We start from the raw sequence: 22,262 nt of genomic DNA, 5'->3' as shown, positions 1-22,262 counted from the left end.
TGTGGTGACAGTGGTGTATATTAATAAGTGCTTTTGGATAAAGTCAACAAAAAGGACACATTTTACAGAATTACACAAAATAACAACAACAAAAAAATCCTACTCCCATAATCTGACCATGTGTGAACTGAACCCATTGTCCATATTGGAAAACAAATCTCAAAGGAAAAAATATAGTTAATCATTATAGTTCATTTTTCCCCCAAATCAAAGTATATATCAAAGGGATGAAGAAATTCCACACTTTAGAAGTTTGATAAAATTCTTGACAAAGAGATTGGTTTTTGTAATGCTAATACTTCTTAAATGATCTCTTTTGATTTCTGTTTGTTCATTTCTCTTAGGGACCTTTCCTAAGACAGGCTGCCCATGTTAGTGACAGTCATGCAAAGACACAAGCAGCCCTTTTCCCCAGGGAAATACTCTGATCACTTTACCACTGTTCTGCGCTTCATCGTCAATAATCTTTCCCTAAGTCAGTCTGTGCGATTTCTCTAGTGACCAGGCAGTCTGATCAGTTCAAAAATTCACTTGGGTCTGTGAATTCCCCTTCCCGTCTACATAGTGCAATCATGTAAAGGTCCTGCATTTGCTTATTATTGACTAATTCAAAAATAAAACAAAAAGCCAGTACATTTTCTCTTATTCCTGTGGCATTTGGGTGCTGCACTGGAAAGAACATCATCAAAGGATGATAAAATACTATGTTTTGGAATGAAGTTATGTGTCTTTCTTATTTACTAGCCAGTGTCATTAGCAGTAAGAGTCAAGGTCAAGGAACTACTCAATTCAGGGAACTTTCAGGAAACCAAATGGGAAATTTTCATGCATCACTGCAGTTCTAGAGCTGAACTTGAAAAGTTTCATGTTAAGTCAAGACTGTTATGTAGGGCTAGGAGCCTGAATTTTGATATCAGACAGCTGTAGATTTGAAATCTGCCTCCTACTAGCTTTATGATATCCTGGCATCCACATGATTCTTGTACTACTACTACTGAGAATATCTAACCTGTATTGAGTGCTTATCATTTCCAAGAGTGTTATACTCAGGGCTTTACGGTGTTTATACTTACTCTCATTTAATCCTCATGCAAACCTGATGAAGACAGAAGCTAATTCTTCTAGTACATTTAGTTGGCATTGAATCTGGGGCAGGTACTCAGTTATTTCAACTCCATATTCTAAGCTTTTAGCCACATTTAGCTGCCTTTCTGAACATCTGTCTCCCTATCGACAAGGTAAGTACAATAAAAAACTTTCTTGTAAGTTTGTCAAGAGAATCAGGGATCATGTAGTAAGGCATAGCTTCTAAGACTGGTTATTCACCAACTCTGTTGGTGATGCCACTATTAAAACTTGGTCAGTGTCTGGTAGGAAGCATTCGCCATCCTTTCTTCTTTGAACACATATGCTATGAACAGAGTCAAACTCTACTAACTTAGGAAAGTCTGGTAGAATTTCAATGGTTTGGGCAGGGTCAGCCAATGGGAGCCTGCCTAGAAGTACTGTACCTGTAGATAATGTAATCTACCTGTAGTAATGTACCTGTAGATAAGATAGTCATTTCTTTCCTTTGGAGCCACAGGAACACAGACATGGGTCTGAACCCACAGTCCACAGTGTAATCTTTTTCTTCCCACAAAGAAAAGATCTTTCTCTCTGGTAGTTCTACAAGGCAAGCTGCCTGGGATTTTGCCAGACAACATTTTAAAGTTATCTGACAAAATAGCATCAAATGAATTTTTAAAAGATATTGGTAACCAAGAATCCCAATGCAAATATGGGCCCCTGGCCACATCCAAAGCAACAGCGTCACTTTGGTGGCAATCCCTTCCTAAGCACAACAACTAACTGAGGCCAGTGTTAGAAAGCTGTTACCTGTGAGCTTAAAGGCTGGATGTGTAAATGTTCAAGATATGCATTTATGCTATAGAAATACTTTCAGACCAGACATAGTAGGCACAGCACGGTCCTCCAAGCCTCCCATGCACCAACGGAAAAGCCAGGACTGGACAGACAGCTTCTAATCCTTACATGAGCCTGCTGGTTGTCACCCAATGTTCTCTCACCCTACAATATATGGGTAGGCAGAGAACGTGCAATGCTACATCTGGAGCGCCTTCTGCTTGCTGCCCTGCAGCCATAATGGCTCCAAACCCTGGGTCATATGAAGAATACTTAACTAGTATATTACACAACTATTTAAATATGTCCTAGGCTAAAATTTCCATTTCTAAATAGTATTTCTCAACATGCAAACATAGATCTACTTGCATCAGAGTCACCTCAGTGCTTGTCAGAAATGCAGATTCCTAAGCATATCTGTCTATTTATCAGTTTATTGTCTCCCTTTTGAGCATGAGACCGACGGAGTAGAAACTGGTCTGTTTATCCTAATACACCAGATTCTAAAAATTGTCAGCTCATAGTAAGCGTTCAATAAACAAAGTAACTCCACAAGCCTATACTGACCTGCTGAATTAAAATCCCAGGAACGGAGTCCAAAATCTGCACCTTAGACAAGTATTTATTTGATTGTTGTGTATACTAAATTGCAGGAACCAGTGTTCCAAAGTAGTTCAGTTAATCCTAAGATCAAGAAAGAAAAGGCATTATTTTCAGAGGCCCCCCATATTCACTGTCTGGTCAGATATTAAGGTATAATAAACATTTTAATATCCTGGGGCTAAACTTTTCCTTCTAGTCTATACCTGAGACAAATGTCTGTCTACCCTCTGCTTGTGCCAGGCTCTAGGTTTCTCAGGGACAAGACACAAATGGGCTTGGAAGACAGAATGTCTAGGAAAGACTAGGTCCACTCCCACCTCTCTCCACTAAGCCAGAGGCAAACACTCAGTTGATTATTGAACAAGCTCCCTCCCCCTGCCCAAAGGTCATTGATAGAAAATGAAACACACTCTGTGTTCATTACTGTTTCCAGACAAGCTTGGATGACACCTCTCATTCACCAGAATCAGATACTATCTTATCCTGAAGGAATCCAATCTTTCCAGAAGGCCCCTTCAAGTTTATTATGGAAGCTTGGCATTTTATGTCTAGTTCCAGCCCATCTTTAACCATCAGCAACTTGTCTTGGGTAGGTGACTTGACTTTGACAGTCACTGTACCTCTCAACCCATTTCTTGTTTGGAAAAAATGAGGTTTGACTAGTATCATGTCTGCAGCCTCTTCCAATTCAGGTGTTCTCTAACCTCTGGCTTCTCAGTGATACTTCACTGCCTTACAGTTAACAAAATGATCTGGTGGGATCTGATGAGAAAATAATGATCGTCAAGCTTGTCTACTCAAAATTCTCCAAGCTTCTTGCAAACTAGGTAAATTTCAAGATCTGTAAAACAATTTCTAAGAATTCTTCTCTCGAGTTCCATGTTTATGAAATTACTATGACAGTACTAATGTGCTCAGAACTGTTTGTAAAGGATTGATGTAATGCCCAAATTTCCTCTGAAATGTGAACAGAGTTCACAATGTTGATAGCAGGACCAGAACATCACCTGGTCTTGGAAAGGTTGAATGTCACTGCTTTGCACAGGTTGTCCCCCCCTCCCCCAGCTGTGAAGGATAGCAAAAATATAGGGAGCAAGATACCCTCCCTCTTCTCCCAAGTCTCCTGGGAATTCCCCAAAGGTGGGCCGCTCTGAATCTGAGCCCATACCCTTTGCACCAAATGTATCTGTAATGCCCTTTGTCTGATTCCAGCCCAACAAACTAATCACTACTAACTCGTCCATTACCATTGCCCAGGTAATTACATGTGAATTGCTTTGCTTTGGAAAACAATTTCCCCTAAATCAATGATTCTCAGTGCTTTGAGGTTTACTGCCTGCTTTATATTCTAATTATTTTGTCACACCTCCTTTATTAGTCTGAAATAAAAATGGTACACAATATACCTACTCGATACTCACTGTATAATGCCCAAATTATTTTTAAAAATGAAGAAAAGTAGCTGGGAACAGTGGCTCACACCAGGAATCCCAGCAGCAGGAGGACCAGGAGTTCAAAGCCAGCCTCAACAATTTAGCAAGGCCCTAAGCAACTTAGTGAGCCCTGTCTCTAAATAAAATATAGAAAAGGTCTGGGGATGTGCTTCAATGGCGAAATACCCCAGGGTTCAATCCCTGATACCAAAAGAAAAAAAAATTGGAGAAGTAATTTGTAATAAAATAACATATTTCAATATGTTAAAGCTTAGGCAAGACAACACCATAAGATGTAATAAAGTCGCCCAGTACACCTTATTTTTCCAAATTCCTTATGATCCTGATATGAAAATCTTAGTAACCTTAGTGACTGTTTCACTGCCTGAAGCACCTTGTAACTACTCTGGTTTTTGTTTGTTATTTTCTTCTACTTGAAGTCTTGAAGTAGGAATGGCACACTACGTACAAACAATCTGGACAATTGAAGCTAACATTTATTGAATGCTTACCATATGCCAAGTCCTTTTAAATCATTTCGCCTTTGTTAACTTATTTAATTCTCATAACTCGCTGTTATTTTCCAGGGATATTTGGCAAAGAAAATTAAGAAATTTCAGTAAGTTCACACTCCCAGCCATTTCTAGCTTTCTAGAAATCATCTCCAATTATCATAAAAATCAGCCAAGCTCTATCTATGTTTCTATCATAGAAAAGAAACATTTGGGGAATGAAATGATGCTCCTTGTTCCAATGTCATTTTACTTAACTGATTGAAATTTGAGCCCAGGAGTCGCTGGCCTATTTTTTGCTTTTAGCGCTGGGAATCTACTTAGAGGGCTTTTGGACTTAATATTTTCATATGAATGTTTCAGAATGGATTCTTCTTGGCATTTTATCTTTATATGAATTGCAGATCCATTTACTAGACATTTTGGAATAAAAATTTTCTTTGAACACTCTCCATTCATTGCCAAATGCTCCCTCTGAATCAGACTTGTTTTAAGTGAATTAAGAGGATGAGTTAGAAAGCAGAGTAGAGGGACCCTTTGACCATTCTACCAAGAACAACACAGCATGGTCAGGAGTCTCCCACATGTGCTAAGAAATTGTACTCTGACGTCACTCAGGGAAGTAAATGTGTTTTGTTTTGTTTTCTTGGAAACTGCCAAGGAATTGTTTTAACTGAGCATTGTAATCAACAATATAGGGCTCAATTTTACCCTCATGTGGCTGCTTACATCATTGTCATGAAAGTAAATTATTCTAAACAAACCTATAATATATATATATATTTTTTTTCTTTCAGAGGGAAAATGATCCCATCTGATCTTGAAAGAAGAATCCTTGAAGCAAAACAGAAAGTAAGTTTTTGCAGAGATCTTTATCTAGCCCGTAACAAATCGAGGATCCAAATTTGTAATGAGGAGAGCTCATTTATCTTTTATTTTTAAAACGGGATCCAATCCCAAACTCCCAGCTTTAATGAGAATCTGGAATTCTGCATCCAGCCTGTGTCTCTGAGTTATGTATAGGCTCTGCTTTAGAGAAGCTTAAGTTCCTGAATAAAATATTTGCACAGAAATATTGTCAGAGTTCCCAAAGCTTTTGTCTCCCTGTGTGCTGAGGGTTGGCCTTAAGCAGACACACATTTGGAAGATCATCTTCACAAGTAGGAAGCAGCAGAATGCGTTTTCCTACCCTCAGCACATGCCTAGATGATTGGTGCTCCATATATCTCATTTTACTGGCAGCCATTTAGAAGTCTTTTTAGAAGTTAACAAGTTCTGAAGAATCACCACAAAGCTCTGGAAAGTCATCCCCTCCCTGGATTGGTTTGTAAGTCAGAGAGTTTGGTTTTAGAATTCTCTGTTTAACTTTGAGTCAATATAATCTATGGTTTCTGGTTCAGTACAATATTTGTGCATTTTATTATTAAGATCTCAGAAATAATTATTTTCCGTATACTTTTCTCCCTACAACCTGATATTTGCACCAGAATACTTCCAGTCACATAGACCATAAAATTAAACCTTTGCTGCCACCTAAAGACCGATTCTGTAACATCATGTTCTATAAATCAACAGGACACAGTCATAGGATGAGTGACTAGACTGATCCTATTTGTGGCATTCTTCTCCCGATGTCTTCAGCCACAGCCTATTATTTCCATCAATTTTCATTTAGCCATGGCCAGACAGACTGAGGGATACTGAGATGGATGAAAGCCCTGGCTTATTGTTTAGCTCCATGTGAACCATCCCTTCTGAAAGGCTCCACATAAATTATTGGAGCATTTTCCAAATAGCATTTTCCAAACAGGCTGGTCAGGGTTCCTTCTCTTCCTTCTGCCTGCTCATGCTGGGAGATGTATTAAGTTCAAAGACCCCCCACGGTGCAAAAGGAAGACCAGAAAATTAGCAAAGAGAGTAAAGGGAGCCAGAAAGTCCACCTGGAGCACACAAATGGCTTGTGGACACCACTCACAACCTTGGGTTCCACTTAGCCTCTTGGAGGAACAGAATGTCTGTTTTCACAAGACAATGGTCAGGACCAGCAGAATGACCTGGATTCTGTGGAGTGGACATTGATTTGTACCAAGCTTCGGGGGGGTGATAACCCTTCTGAGGGTTTCAAAGGGGCAAAGGAGTATGAGAGGGGATGGGGTTCCATTGATTTTAAATCAGCTTTTAGAAGAAACTTTGAACCCCTAATTACATTATTTGGGGCTCTCTCATTTGTGCAGGGATATGTTCCTTTCCTTGTGAGTGCCACAGCTGGAACCACTGTGTATGGAGCATTCGATCCCCTCTTGGCGGTTGCTGACATTTGCAAAAAGTATAAGATCTGGATGCACGTGGATGTAAGTATCCCTCAGGGACTGGCCAGTAAAATGTCCTTGCACATTTTTCATCTGGGTCTCATGGAATATAATTTCTTTTTTTTTTTTACTTATGCAGCTTTATTTTCAGAATATGGTATTTAAGCTTTTCACAGTTTCGCAGGCAAATTAACACACAACTGATATGCCATACAGAATTTGCTCAAAGCAGCCTGAGATGATTCTGCTTTAAATTTCTCAACATGAAGATATTCTTATTTCTATGGTCAGTGCTCAAACTGATCAGGGTTCTCAATTCTTTGAGCCATAATGCCTTGGAGGAACATAGCCTGCTCAGTCAGGTGCATGCAGCTCTTCCTTCCTTAAAAGAATAAAAAGGTAAAAAAAATTATTTATATAGGAAATTCAGAGAATGACTTCGGCCCAAGTTAAATATTCGTATATTTGGGGAAGAAAGCAAGTTTGACAACTTAGTAGGAAATACAGACTATCAGATTTCCAGTCTCTCAAAGAAGCTGAATTATATTTGAGATGTTTTGATTCCAGATTTAATCACACACACAAAAAATAATGGACGCATACCACCTTTTTCAAATAAAAAAAAAGAGTCAATTTTTAGAAGGATGAATTGAAGGGATTTAAGTTTAGATCCTTTTTACACAAAGGCTGGCTTGAAGATCAGCTGTTATCTGCAAATTGTTTGCTAAAATGATCCATGATGAGGTAAAGAGAGTGCCAAACCATCACTAATCACAAACCATCACAAACTTGTCACAATGTTTAGTTTCCTTGTTTTGTTTTCATTGTAAACTCTCTCAATAAAGGAAGCTGTAAGTTGATATATATTCTGGTGCAAGATCCTTATGCTGCTATGGGTCTGGGATCATTTTGGCTTGCCAGTTCACCTTCTCCACTTTAACTGTAGTGATGGGTGACCTTAGTGTTTCTCAGTGATAGGGGTTGGGGGAAGGATCTGTCTCCTTCTCATGTAAACTGAACTGTGCCCCAAAATTTGGCTTCTTATATTCACATAAGTGTAGAAAAAAGTCTGAGACCTTAGGATGTTTCTCTAACTCAAACTTTAATGGTCTGCTCCCTTCATTTGCCTGGGGTCAAGCAGATCATTTTCATACTATGAGACTTTTCATCTGTAAGATACCAAACTATAGACATCTAGGTCATTAAAAACGGCTATCTTTTCCTTTGTCTGATCCTTTTCAGGCAGCTTGGGGTGGGGGATTACTGATGTCCCAGAAACATAAGTGGAAGCTGAGCGGCGTGGAGAGGTACGTGCATTTTCTCTTGTTAACAACATAAAGCATTGAAAGATAAACGTGAAAAGCAAATGCATCGCATTTTCAGTATCTTTAGGATGTAGCTGAGCCCCCTCTGCTCCATTCTCATGTGCCTCACCTTGTGTGAATCACACTCAGGAATACTATGTATAAGCTACAAAAATAAATAAAATGAAATCCCATATCGAGTGACCTCAATAGAACAGTTCTCAGGCATAAAAATTCTTACTTGGGCTCCATTCCCGAGATCTCTGAACCAACTACCAGTATCATTTAAAATCTTCAAGTAGTCCATATTTTTCTAGGAAGGAAGAGGTTCTATAACTTTCAAGTTCCTTAAACAGATAACGTTTAAGAAAGCTGTAAATAAATTTTTCACACCAAATAAGCACCTTGGAAGTTATCAATGTTGAAAGTCCAGATTTGGAATTAAATATAGTCAGTTAACTTAAAGTGAGGCATGCTCTAGATAACCTCATGTCATGGCTTCGTCCCATAGTAACCCTTTTCTTGCATGGTTCTGATTGATGCTGGAAAGTAGCTTTTATTTAGAGACTAAGCAGTAGACCATTGAGAAAAGCTGAAAGACACAAAGGAAGTCATATCTGATTAGCATGAAGCATATTCAGGTCCAATGGGGGGAATGCAGAATGTAAGCCACAGCCGCAGGCTCTGGTTCTGGACCATGTGCAAAGGGAGTAGAGTTTTCCCATCACGACATGGCCAGTCAGCCAGGTCAACCACAGTTGTGAGCTCTGACACTCTCTCTGACACTGAGAAAGCCTGAATTCATTAGAGGCTGCCAAATGCCCACCATGCCCTGCCAAGTAGCCAGATGCTACCCAGGAAAAGGTTCACACTGGCTCTGCCCCCAGACATCTTGGCACAATTTCTGTTCCAGGGCAAGGAGAAAGGCTGATGAAGTTTTAGAGCATCTGTCAGCATTGGTCATAAAGGGCACGCAGGCCAGAGGGAATGTGTGGAGTATGCTGTGTGACACCCAGGACAGAGGGAATGTGCAGAGTGTGTTGTGTGTCAGGCAGACCTATCATGTGCAGAGAACTCAATGTGGAGATGGACGTGCATTCCCTGCTAAATTAGTAGAAAAAAGATTAGGGAAGGATTGGGACAGACCAACCAAACCCCGTGTCACAGGGTGACTGTCCCAGATCTGCTCATTAAAGTAAAGTCTGGCCTAGGCATTTCTGAGTTAAGGCACTAGAGCTGCCCATGCTTGAATGGCATGACATATTAAATGAGGAGGAATATCGGCAGGGATCATCATCCTCCCACAGTCTATCAGTTCTAGGGCTCTGCTCCTGGCCCTTCGGGCTTCTTCCAAGTCTAATATCTTAAGAAAGGTACAATGAACTAAACAAGGAGAGACAATGAAGAGAGAGAAAGAGAGAGAGAGAGAGCGCTTGAAAGGTGCTGCCCAATGCTGAGAATAATTAAATTCAGAGCTATGGGTGTGACTCAGTGGTAGAGTATTTGCCTAGCATGCTTGAAGCCATAGTTAAATCCCCAGCAACACACACACACACATACACACACACACACACACACACACACACACACACATACACACACACACACACATACCTTGACCTGCATGGCTGTTAATTCAGAAACCAGTGAAAGACAATGGCGGATGGAGAAAAGACAAACAGACACACATAGAAAAATCTGGGGCCCAATGGTCATTACACCCTGATAGAGATATAATGACCCAAGCTAGCTCAGCACATTTATTATATTATTATTATTTTAACATCAAAAGGGTTTTGTGTGTGTGTGTGTGTGTGTGTGTGTGTGTGTGTGAAAGTTTATTCAAAGAATATAGGACAAAAGATGAACTTCTGGGCAGCCCAATTATAATTATCAACTTTGCACTCATAATTCTTTATCCCCAGCAGCTGATGTTTGATCTCAGGGTCAAGACTGATAGTCCCGTGGCAAGCATGGAAACTCCTTTGAACGGTGTCACCACAGTGTCACAATCAGAGACCATGATTCAAATCACCCTTACACACACACACACACACACACACACACACACACTAAATCCAAGTACTTTCAGCCTATGTACAGTACTTTCTTTTCTGTGAGTTTCTTTCTGATTAGAACAAAAGGTGAGCACTTATATTTTACCTCTAATGCAACCCATGGATGCAAATCTGCAAACTACGGAGGCTTCCTCCCCTTGAAGACTCTCTAAATTACCTATCCAAAGCCTCAGAAAAATAAACACCCACACACTTTTGTACTGAAGACTATTATTTGAAAGCAAAGCTTGGAATGTTCATCATGGAACACAAGAGTCCTCTATGTTCTTATTACCACAATTCCTGATACTTGTTATAATTAAATATACTAACAGAATAAACAGATACGGAGCCTAAAGTAAGGGAACTGTCCGTGTTCTGCTTCAAGCAGGACTCCCTTAGCTACATCTACCTGAAAGGGTACATCTTGCTGACTTCTTAGCATGAGGCACACTCTTCTTTGGTGAATTAAGGCTGTAGGACCAGTGTCATCTACTGGGGCCTCATGTGCAGGGCTTGAGTTTAGGAATTGCCTCACTTGAGGAAATTACTCTTTTCCGAGCATCACAAACCAAGCTAAAGAACTCATTTTACAAGTGAAGGGAAAATCTATGGTTAATTTCTGTACCCAAATCCAGCTCTTTCTTGTGGTCACAGAGATCCCCAAATGGCATTCTCCAAGATGGCAAAGCCCTGGAGTCCTGCCTGGTCATCCCTTTTAGAACCAACGGAATCCTCATAAGATGGCTCTCATCCTTCCTAGTTCTGTCAAAATTGCTAGAACTGGTGTGTCCATAAGCCCTGCCTCTCCAGAGCGTGTTGCTACATTGTTCACCAATATTCCTTTAGTCCCCCTCCTCTGGGCAGCCCCTTGCCTGTAAGAGTCCTTTGCCATTCTCAAGTCCACTCTCAAGGCTTTAAGGCCCAGCAGAAGGAACCAGGGCTGCAGCTGCTGCATGACCAGCTGCCCTCATTCCCAGCTGAGAACCGAGGGCCCAGACATTCATTCAACAGTTGCAGACCCAAGATGAGTATGAGATGAAGCCTATCTTGAAGGAGCTTCAAATCCAGTAGGAAAGACTGACAATTAACAATGGATTAAAATTCAAGGCAGTGGCAGTAAAGTCTCAAGAGACAGGCAAGTGAGCTGACTGGAGAGCAAGGGAGAAGGAAAGACCTAGGCAGCATTTTTATAGGGAATGTCCGTCAAGCATCAGCATTGGAGCTTAGAAATATGCCGTGTGGGATAAGTAGAAATGAAAAAATGTCTTCAGGCTGAAGAGCAGAGACCCAAAAGTGTAAAAGTGCATAGGGTCCTTGGAGAAATTTAAGACAAATTTAGTTGAAGGAAGAGGTAGATCCATGGCGGTGGTTAGGAGGAGACTGATGGAAAGTGCAGAGTCCTGTCCAGGGGGTGCTGTGCACATAACTAGACCCCTCAGCTGGAAATCAAGGTAATGTGTTTTTGTCCTCCAGTCGGGACAAAAAAGATGGAAACCCTGAGCTGTAGGATCCATAGCCAGGTTTTGAGCAGAGGAGGGATGCCTCACTTGTGTTTGGAAAGACAGCTGCGCATTAGGGAGCAGATGGAAGCTGGGCACTAGATCTGTGAGGCAGCACCTGCCCATCCAGGTGCGGGAGGTGAGAGCAGCTGACATTGGCTGCAGTAGCAACTGGAGAGGGGTGAGTGGATGGCCCAGGAAAGGAAAGTGAAACCACAAAGGGTGACATCAGGAGAGGAGGGGAGAGTGAAACCAAACCAGTCCTGAAGTTTGGGGGCTGAAAGCCTAGGAGGAAAGTGGTGCCAGGAACCAGGATCTAGAGAAGAGAGAATAGCTCTGAAAGGCTGAGCTGTAGGAAGCTACTGGGTTCATTTGGGAGCTGCTGATTTGAGGTATACATAGAGGAACAAGGGTCTGTCTTAAAACAGCCCTGGAGGATTCTGTTCTTATGGAACTTAGGGAAACTACAGAAGCCACATAGCCGAATCCCACCGCAGAGCATTTTGCAATGAACCTGAGGCTATTTTATGTAAATTGCCAACATTTCTCAAATAAACTAAGGCCATGTCATCGAATCATTCTGTGCAGCTTTTTGTCATCTTTATGAGACATCTTTATGCCGTGGAGAGAAAGGCAAGACAGAATTAAGAGACAAGTGGTTGTGCACCTTGGAAGCTTCTGTCCCAAAAAGACAAATAGGCCATGCATGCAAATAAATACTCACTATCACAGGAATGAAACTGAAGTTTTGTTGTCCTAGCAGGCATCTTTATTGATAAAGCAAAGTTCATCAGGATTAGACAGATAGCTATAAATTGTTATAGAATGATGGCATGCATGTACCCATTGTCACAAAGCTTATGAATGACAGGGATGAAATCAATAGCAAGATCCAACCATATTCAATGCTTACAGCTACAAAATTCTTACCCATACTATTTACTACTATTTCTTCTCTTACAGAGGAGCCATCTAGGTACAGAGAGATTAAGTAACTTGTTCAAGGTCACACAGCTAGGAAGTAATGAAACCTTAATTCCTTGAAGGAAGTTGAATGGGGCTGCAGAGATAATACTTCAAGAATCTGAGACCTTAAAGAACGAGTAAGAGTTAACCAACCCAGTGAAGCCAAGGAAGACAACATTCTAGGACAAGGAGATAACATTAAAGGACCTAGGAGCACAGGAATATAATTTTCTGGGAACAAAAAATAATCTGGTGTGATGAAAATAGATAAAGCGAAGGGACACAAGCCTGAACACACATTATCAGAGCTCACTCTGGGGGCATCATGAACCATGCCTTACAGTTTGGAATTTGGGCTGAAGGCAACAGGGAGCCACCAACGATTAAGAGAGTTCAGAGACTTGAGATGTAGCTTGGTGGTACAGTGTTTGCCTAGCATGTGCAAGGCCTTGGGTTCAATCCCCAGCATCATCATCATCATCATCATCATCATCATCATCATCATCATAAAAGAAGAAGAAGAAAAAGGAAAGAGAGCAATAAACAGCTAAAAGATAATTCTGATACCAGGTAGAGGAAAGAGGCAGCTAAGACACCAGATTAAAATAACAATAATTCTTATTAAAGAAATCTGAATCAGGACTATGGTTCAGGCTTTTCAAACAGCATAAGCCCCTGAGCCAGGCACCACCATTGCGTGAGACGCACTGCACCACTCAGTGATTTAGTCTCAGGAAAGATTAAAAGTCTCTGCTGTGGGAGCCACAGCATGGCTCACCCAGGGGCTGGAAAGACAGCTCTGGGTTAGAGAAGACATGGATGCAGGGGACGAGGCAGAATGTCCTACAAAAGGACACCTTTGAGAAGTCTGGTCACTGATCAATAAGAAGGAGAAAGTAGGTACAGGAAACAGGTATATTGTGCAGTGGAAGGAGTGTCCCCTCTGAGCTGCAGGCCACGGCCACAGTGACAGCACAGGAGCAGTGGAGGTACACAAGGTACTGATCACCAGTGACCAAGGGCAGGACCCTGAGCTCTGTGACCCTGGTCTCTTTGAGGCTGAGACCACCTTGGAGGCAGAACTCAGGTTTGCCTGGGGCTTGGGAGAGGAGACACATGGAGAACCATGCCCTCACCTGCCATGTCCTTGGACAGAACACTGGTACAGTTAGGAGTGCATCTCAGTTTTGTGACCGTGGTGTCTTCCTGGAGTGGCAGAGGCGGTGCCAGCACACTGAAGCTCACGGCCTCTGTGCAGAGCCTCAACAATCTGCGCCTGACACGGGTGCCACCTGCTTACCTAATGTGTTTGTCTTAGGGCCAACTCTGTGACATGGAATCCACACAAGATGATGGGAGTCCCTCTGCAGTGCTCCGCCTTCCTGGTTAGAGAAGAGGTAGGTCTTCCTTGATTCTGTGTCCCAGCCCTTGGGTGGGGTTTGGTGGTCTTTGCAGAGAGGACTTTCTTTGGAACCATCAGGATCTTTAGGTCTTCCTTCCTGCGTGGCTCACACTCTCCAGAAAGCACTCCTCCAAACTGCTGCCGGGAGGGTGGGCAGCAGGTGTCAGGGGGTCCAAAAAGGCTCAGGAGACCTAAACCTTCAGAATAGAAACTTCAGACTAATCTCCATGCTTTCAGTATAAGTCTCCTTTCCTCAGCTACACTTGGTGCCCCTGACCCAGAGACCCTCCATGCTACTCTCTTAGAAAACTAAATTTCCAGTTTTCTTCTAGAATATGAGAAGAAGCAATTTTTTGCCATAAGAAAAAAAGAAAAATTATAGTTTTTACCATAAGGAAAAATATGCATAATATAGGATTAGTGTATTATATATCAAATAATTCTCTTATTTGATTTAATATTTAATACCACAATCGGAATGTAAGGCATCTGCATATGTATATATGTATTAATCAGCAAAGGAGAGAATAAGCAAAGACCGTTTTTATTAAAGATTCTTCTATGAATAAAGTCTAAAGTCACTGTGCAGATATTTACTGTGCCTCTGTGTCTCCCTTGTATGAGGGAGAAAGGAGGCAGAAGCCACAGCTCACTCCTATTCTTATTTTGTTGATAAGACCCATCAAATAAAGAGTTTTTATTTTGTTAGAATCAATAAGGCAACCTCACATTGAAGAGACTTTTAAGTATTTATCTTTACTTGCTTTAAAATATTTTGTTTTTCTATTATAAACTCGATGTATAATTATTTAAGAAAATTTGGGCAGGACAGAAAATAGAATTTAGAGTTGGCCAAAATTCTGTCATTTGAAGATAAAAGTTATTTACTGTCTTAAAATATTTTCTCCTACAATTTTCTAGGAATATATGTATCATGATAGCATTTTGCTATCATCTACATCATATATACATTTTTCTTTTTATACTTAATATCATATCATAAACATGATATTCCATAATGTGATTTTTCATGGCCTCAATATATCCTATTTCATGAGACATAATGGTTTGATAAAATCCTTAAACATGTATCTTTGATCACATTCCTGATTATTTTCTTAAAGTAGATTCTTCAGAGTGGAATTGCTAGGTCAAGGCTTATTATTTCTATGGTTCTTAATACCTCCTCTTGGCAACTGCAAATTTCAGCAACGTGCCTTCTGTCTGCATCAAATAAATTAAAATTTTGACACAGGATTGAAGACAGACTGCCCTTCCAAAACAAGATGAATGCATTGAAAAAAACCTTTCAAACTGGTTGTTCATCAAGTAAACATCCAGTTTGATATATTCTCGTCAATTCTAGCTCATGCATACTCCAGCTGTATTACCTGAAGGGAAAAACAAGTTTGTTTGTTTGTTTGTTTGTTTTAATATTTATCCTTAAGTTTTAGGTGGACACAATATCTTTATTTTACATTTTTTTTATGTGGTGCTGAGGATCTAACCCAGTGCCTTGTGCGTGCTAGGCAAGCACTCTACCACTGCGCCACAACCTCAGCCTGAAAAACAATTTTTTGTTACTTAGATTTCAGACAGATGTTTGACAGTGGCTCCCTTAGATCTATCACCATAGATTCAAAGTGCAATGTCAGCCAACAGGCAGATTCGGAAGTGATTAGATGACTGCATGGGAAAGACCTGCTGATAGGTAATTTAATATTTGTTCTCCAGGAGAGACTCGTGGCTTGGTATCTAACCCTCTTCCATTCAAAATTTTCATTGATGGTTTGAGTAAAACACAGAAGTTTATTTTAGTTTCAGATGAGAAGAAGCTGGAAGAGAGAGGAGATAAGTGTAGTGACGGAATCAGAATACAAGATGAGTTTTACAGACTGGTCCTGCAAGCCATAGTTAAGAAAGGGAAGTTGTTCATGGGAATCATTGCAAAGCTCCGCCCTTAGGTCCAAGGATGGGTGATTATTTTGACTGAACGTAGCAGGCTTGTCTCACACATAGCTAAATTGTTGGACTTGTGTAAATAAAAGATGTAGGACTTTAGGTTGTACTCTTCAGGATCAACCAGGAATAATAATAATAATAAAATTATCCAAATAACTATGGCTTCTGTGTGTGTGTGTGTGTGTGTGATGCTGGGGATTGAACCCAGGGCCTTGTGTATACAAGGCAAGCACTCTATCAACTGAGCTCTATGCCCAACCCTCAAATGACTATGAATGAGATAAAAGAAGTCAACTTTCAGCAGAGAGATGTGGTAGGGTCCCATGCCCTCTGGTTAAACCAGGGCTTGCAGTGCTTTGCTTAGCTCTGTGCCAAATCTTATATGGGACCTCATCAAGCAAGAATTCCAACATAGAGGAACCATTGATGAACATGCAAAGGGGAATGGCTCAAAGATTTAACCTAGGGAGAAGAAAAAGAAAACAAACGTACGTAAAGGGCTGAGAAGGGGAGAGGCACTTTCACAGTTTGGGACTCTCAAGTGAAAGAGATTCATTTTGCTTTGTTTTCCCAAGGATTTGTGAAGGGGGGTAGGTTAATAACACCGGGTGACACAAATTTGGTGGCAAAAATCATAATACACAGTGGATTTTAAGTTTGACTTGGGGTTGATAAAAGGAGAGATGAATGAATATGGATTGGACAACCACATGTGAGTAACACAATAGGTAGGATTCCTTAATTGGATAGAAATAGATTAAATGAGCTCTAAACTCCCTTCCAAATCCAGGAGTTTATAATGCTCTCATAAACAGCTTATTTTTTTCCTTGGGTCCAAGAAATAATAGCATCTTATAAGATGGCAATAATTTTTCTGTGGTTATAGAGATCTCTGCTTAAAAAAGATGGAGATATTTTGAATTAGAGTTAAAACACGTTTTAATATTTCTGGAGTTATTGAAGACTTTCATACAGTGCCTGAAAAAGAGAGATTTATGATGCAGAGTTTCCTAAATTATATTTGAGTTTGAGAACTCCATTTTGTATAGCAACTGTACAAAATGATGGTTGATAGCTTTTTTGTGGCCCAGAACCAGGTAGTTTGCTCATTAGAGACTTATGCATGGATATTGTCATCACCTTTCTTTGTTCTTTTGCATAGAGTAAGACTGGTGTGGCCCAGCATTTAGAGTTAAGCGCTTTGAGACGTTTTTTCTTAGGTGGATCTTGGTCTGATCCATCCATCTTGGGAGGATCTGTCTGATCCATCCACCCTTCCACACTCTCTGAGATGGTCCCCCTTAGTTTCAATGGCATCTAATCTGTGAGTTTACATGGCCAGAGAAAGAACCATACAAAGTTTCTGTGAATGAATCAAGATGGAAGCACATATTGTAATTTTCACGTCTTATTTGTCTCCAAGTGAATTTTCTTTTGTGAATTCAATGTCTTTCTACTGATCCAATACAAATACGTCATATTTATTTTTTCTTATTCACAAAGTAACTTGGTGGATTCCATGAATAGGAAGTACCAGGTAAAGTCCAGTTCTCTTTTCTACCACTGGGGCACTCTGTCTTTCAAAACCTGGTTGAACTTTTGGTTGCATTTCACAGTGTCTTAGTTAGGATATTTTTTAAAATGAGTTCCCATTTCTAACTTCAACTCAGTGATCACATTGTAGTCTTTTCTTCCCTTGTCATGAGTCACACTAGAAGCAAAATCCAAATGCCAAAGCTTTTATAAAATCACAATTACACGGTAGAAAACAAGAGTCACAGGCTTCCAGTAGTTCGTGACAAATTGAAACGTGGTGGGGTTTCCAGGGAGGAGACTGGCAATGCTATTTTAGTCAGAAAGCATGATTCATGCACTGTTCTTGGGAATGTTTGATCACTTTGTCACTCATTTCTGTGGCAGAGCCATGGTACCCGGGCAAATTCATGATCACGGACAATGAAATTTTCCTTTGCAACTTCCACAATCAAAGAACCCTGACCACTGAGATGGAAGATGACATGGGAAAGATTGGTTACTTAAATTCATCTCAGAATTGCAATGTCTTTGCTTTTTGAGATTTTAGCACATACAATAACAGCAATAAAACCTTATGGTTTTCAAAGACAACTTGAGCTACATGATAAAATCCTTCAACTAGATATAGATGGAAGTGCTATAAAAACCACACTAACAGTATTTTACAGAATTGGATAATTTACAAAATATTCTAATTATAATTAATTATTCAGAACATCAGAATGTTTTGCCAAAGAATGAGCATTACACTGACTGCTCGCTCCTTCCTTCCTTCCTTCCTTCCTTCCTTCCTTCCTTCCTTCCTTCCTTCCTTCCTTCCTTCCTTCCTTCCTTCCTATAAAAATGCCTTCTCTTTAAAGGAAGAGTAGAAATATACATCCTTGTTAGTTTTGGTAACATTCAATCCTGAGCTTTTTATCCCAGAGTTAACCTATGACAGTAGCCTGCCTGGACAGTCCTGTTCAGAAGTTGGCCCCATCTTTTCTTATTCTTATTGTTTTCTTTTCACAAGACATACAACATCCCTTTTGTTTACTTTTCTATTAATAATTCCTACCACAGTGTAAAGCTAATGGATAATCGGTAGTGTTTCCTAAACCTCCTCTTTTTTTCTTTTAGGGATTGATGCAGAGTTGCAACCAGATGCATGCCTCCTACCTCTTCCAGCAAGATAAACACTATGACCTGTCCTATGACACTGGAGACAAGGCCTTGCAGTGTGGACGGCATGTTGATGTTTTTAAACTATGGCTAATGTGGAGGGCAAAGGTGAGTGGGTGCAGACCAGCTGAATGTCAACTAGAGGTTGGGGGGGGGGACCTTATCTGTGTTAAGGAACTGATTATCAAACTGAAAATCACTCACTCAAGATAGAGTTTCTTTAATCCTATATCTACAACATTCTTCATGGGCAAGAGTATAATCAAACCCACTGTTTGTTTCCTTTTCGGCCCAATTATTTTAATGCCCACACTCATCTAGAAAACAAATCAATTTTGATACACATGGCAGAACATCTTGATTTTTGACAGATATTTCTTCTTATTGTCATCATCATTTTTCTTGGATTTATTTTATCACCTACTCTTGGCTTGTACCCACTGGTGGATCATCTAGGTAGTTGAATGCATTCTGAAAGTATATGTTTGGAAAATAAAAAAGGGTTGTTCCACCATGATAACTTGTTTTTGACATTTCAAAGCATAACCTCTAATGACAGGGCTCTTTTTAAAGCTCCAGAAGTACCTAACTGCCTCCTTCTGTATGGGTTCTGTTTAGCTTAGAGTTCACCTGTAAGTGGTCTCTCCTCTCCCTGTAGGATAAACTCTGTAACTAATGGTGTGCAGAACTGGCTGGATCTCACTATTGCCTTCCAAGAGAATAGATTTATATTAAATGAAAGCAGGCTGGAAAGGTCAAAGATTTCACTTTTAATTTTGACCAGATTCTCAACTTACAGATCACAAATCACTCATTTCCACCAGATTTCATTTATCTCCAGGCAATGGCCAAAGCTCTCTATATAGTATAAACATTCAACTTTCAAAAGACTATTCCAGGACAATCTGATGAAGGAAATGAGAAAGGGGAAAATGAAAGGAAGCTGGTATGCCCTGAGGTCCTGCATGCTTGGCTCTAAGCTTTGTTGGTAGCCAGCACACAGAGGTAACAGATTTAGTCTCTTAGGAACCAGCAAACAATTTGGTCAGCAGGAGTGAGGTAAACAAACATAAAACCAGGGCTTAGCTCCTTCTGCAAAATGTACGGGGATAGGAGACATGTTCCCAGCGACAAATTCCATAGACTGTTATTCGTGGAAATTTTCCTAGTAAACATAGATGCTTTAAAGCAGTTCAGAGGGGAGTGGGATGGCTGACAAGAAAAGGGGGTGGTCTTGGAAGAGAAACAATGCAAAACACAAGTATTCAACAGAATCTTCTTTAAATCTCTTCTGGACAAAAGAGGCAGTTTAAGTAGAAAGTTAGTCTTTTATTTTTTTCTTTTTTGGTACTGGGGATTGAACCCAAGAACACTTAACCTCTGAGCCACATCCTCAGCCCTTTTTACACTTAATTTTATTTAGAGACAGGGTCTTGCTGAGTGTGGTGGTGCACACCTGTAATCCCAGTGGCTTGGGAGGCTGAGGCAGGAGGATTGCAAGTTCAAAGTCAGCCTCAGCAAAAGCGAGGCACTACGCAACTCAGAGAGACCCTGTCTCTAAATAAAATACAAAACAGGGCTGGGGATGTGGCTCAGTGGTCAAGTGCCCATGAATTCAATCCCTGGTATCCATAAAAATTAAAAAAAAAATAGATTCAGGATCTTGCTGAGTTGCTTAGGGCCTGGCTAAGTGGCTAAGGCTGGCTTTGAACTCAGTCAAGCCGCTGGGATTACAGGTGTGCACTACCGCACCCGACAAAGTCTTTCTTAATACAGAAATAACTCATAGATACCAGATATAACTAGACTACATACCCTTCAGGCAAATTTCTATTATAGTATTTACGCCAGGCAGATTTCCCGAAATATTCCTAAATCATATATAGTCACTTTTCCCTGATGCCTGATACAGGTAATATAGTGGGTTCCAGTCCCTTGCAGTGGGCAGGGACTCCTTTCCTTATCAGAACCTGATAAGGATGTGTCACTGGTCTCTTCTACCCAACATGAGGCTCATTCTGTTGTGCACAATGCTTTCCTTTCGGGGGGAAAAAAATCAAGGGTATAGATTGCCGGTGTATTCTCAATCGGCTTCAAAATGAGCAGGTTTTTATTGCAGTGAAAGAACAGCAGAGTGATGACTGTACATATCAGCGAGCAAGCTGAGGGGAAACTTGGTCTCTAAGCAGTGAGCAAGATCCTTCTTATCTTGAGCATCATCCTTTTTGTCTGTTTTTTCTGTGGTGTTTGTATTAAGATGATCATCAGCTATATTTACACAAAATTGTTCCTGTCACGGTTCATCAGTTCCTGCTGCTCCTTTTCCATCTGAAGCCTCCTCTCCAGCATGGGGCAGCTGGTTGTTTCTCAGAGAAATAACTTGGAGGACATCAGATGGGTGTCAAACAGTAGAAGGAGGTGAGGCCTGAAATGAAGGCACGGGAGCCGTTTTTAAAGTACAGAAATGAGGGCCCCCAGAGAGGGGGCAAAAAAAAAAAATCACAGAAGCTGCATTTTGTAGGAGTACAGATGTTTTTAATTGCTTATGCAGAACTTCAAATATCTAGACATCTAAATGGCAAAAACTTGCATTTGATTTTCAACCTAAAAGATGCATTTTTATTTTTTTGCAACATGAGGTGATAAAAATTATGAAAGTAATAGGCTCAATCCTACACCCTAAACCAGAAGTCAGGATAATGATCCCATCAAAAACTCCCTACTCATGCCATCCTTGGAAGGAGCAGTCTTCTCCCTGGAAGAAAACCCATGGAAGAGTTGGCTCTGAGGGTCTAGTTTGTATTCCCACAGGAATGAGGAAATGATCTGGAAAAGAATACAGAGAAGGAGAAAGAGTAGAGTGTTAGTGGAATATTAAGTCCTCTGTTATTAGATGTGCCTGAAGACTATGATGCTCAAATTAATCTGCATCTTCTCTTTAATGAGATAAACCACATGAAAAATAGTAACCTAAGTTTAAAAAAAAATTACTCTTATTCAAACTAATCTGTTCATGATCAAGAAAGCTGATGACAGCCCTCAAATTAAGTCCAAGATAAGTTCATTAGTAAATTTATGCAAAAAAAAAATGAGCCTATTGATGTGGAATGTTAAAGAAGTATTCACCACGATAAAAATCCACATTAAACCTCTTCTATTGAGTAGGGTTTTTATTTCATCTGCACTTTATTACAGAATCCTAGGCCTTATGATTATTTTCCTCAGAGGTTAACACTTGGTGGCAGGCATAAATACATACATACATAAATAAATAAACCTACCTAAAAATTTACCCCCCCCCCTTTTTTTTAAATATATGCAAGGATGACTTAATATGTAACTGCAGAGGGCAGTTTGCATGTGATTATGCAAATTGGCAGGTTTCCTTAAGGTTTCTCATGATCAGACTCTCTAATTGAAAATGTGGACAACAAAGGGACTGGCAAATGGCTGAAGGAAAATTATTTAAAGGGAGATTATTGTCTGGCATTCTTTGCCAAGTATCTGAAATTTCACTTTATCTCTGGTAAAATATTAATTAATTTTAATAAGTAGCTATTGAGTATCTGTTTTCATGCCTGGGGCTGTACGGGATGAGATAAGGAGGTTA

The 22,262-nt window shown here is 40.3% G+C and overlaps 1 protein-coding gene across 1 annotated transcript in view; it reads left to right on the top strand.

Annotated features, from left to right (window-relative positions):
* The window catches only part of Gad2 (glutamate decarboxylase 2), a 72,138-nt gene that overhangs the window by 37,196 nt on the left and 12,680 nt on the right, over nt 1-22,262 (top strand). Inside the window, exons 9-13 of the mRNA XM_005320247.4 lie at nt 5,251-5,305; nt 6,688-6,804; nt 8,005-8,069; nt 13,910-13,988; nt 18,611-18,760. Coding sequence (XP_005320304.1) covers nt 5,251-5,305; nt 6,688-6,804; nt 8,005-8,069; nt 13,910-13,988; nt 18,611-18,760 — 466 coding nt within the window. The remainder of the gene's footprint in view (nt 1-5,250; nt 5,306-6,687; nt 6,805-8,004; nt 8,070-13,909; nt 13,989-18,610; nt 18,761-22,262) is intronic.

Source organism: Ictidomys tridecemlineatus, chromosome 10 (assembly GCF_052094955.1).
Source record: "Ictidomys tridecemlineatus isolate mIctTri1 chromosome 10, mIctTri1.hap1, whole genome shotgun sequence".
NCBI lineage: Eukaryota > Metazoa > Chordata > Mammalia > Rodentia > Sciuridae > Ictidomys > Ictidomys tridecemlineatus.
The sequence above is the reverse complement of the archived record's forward strand: the minus strand, read 5'-3'. Positions and strand labels throughout refer to the sequence as shown.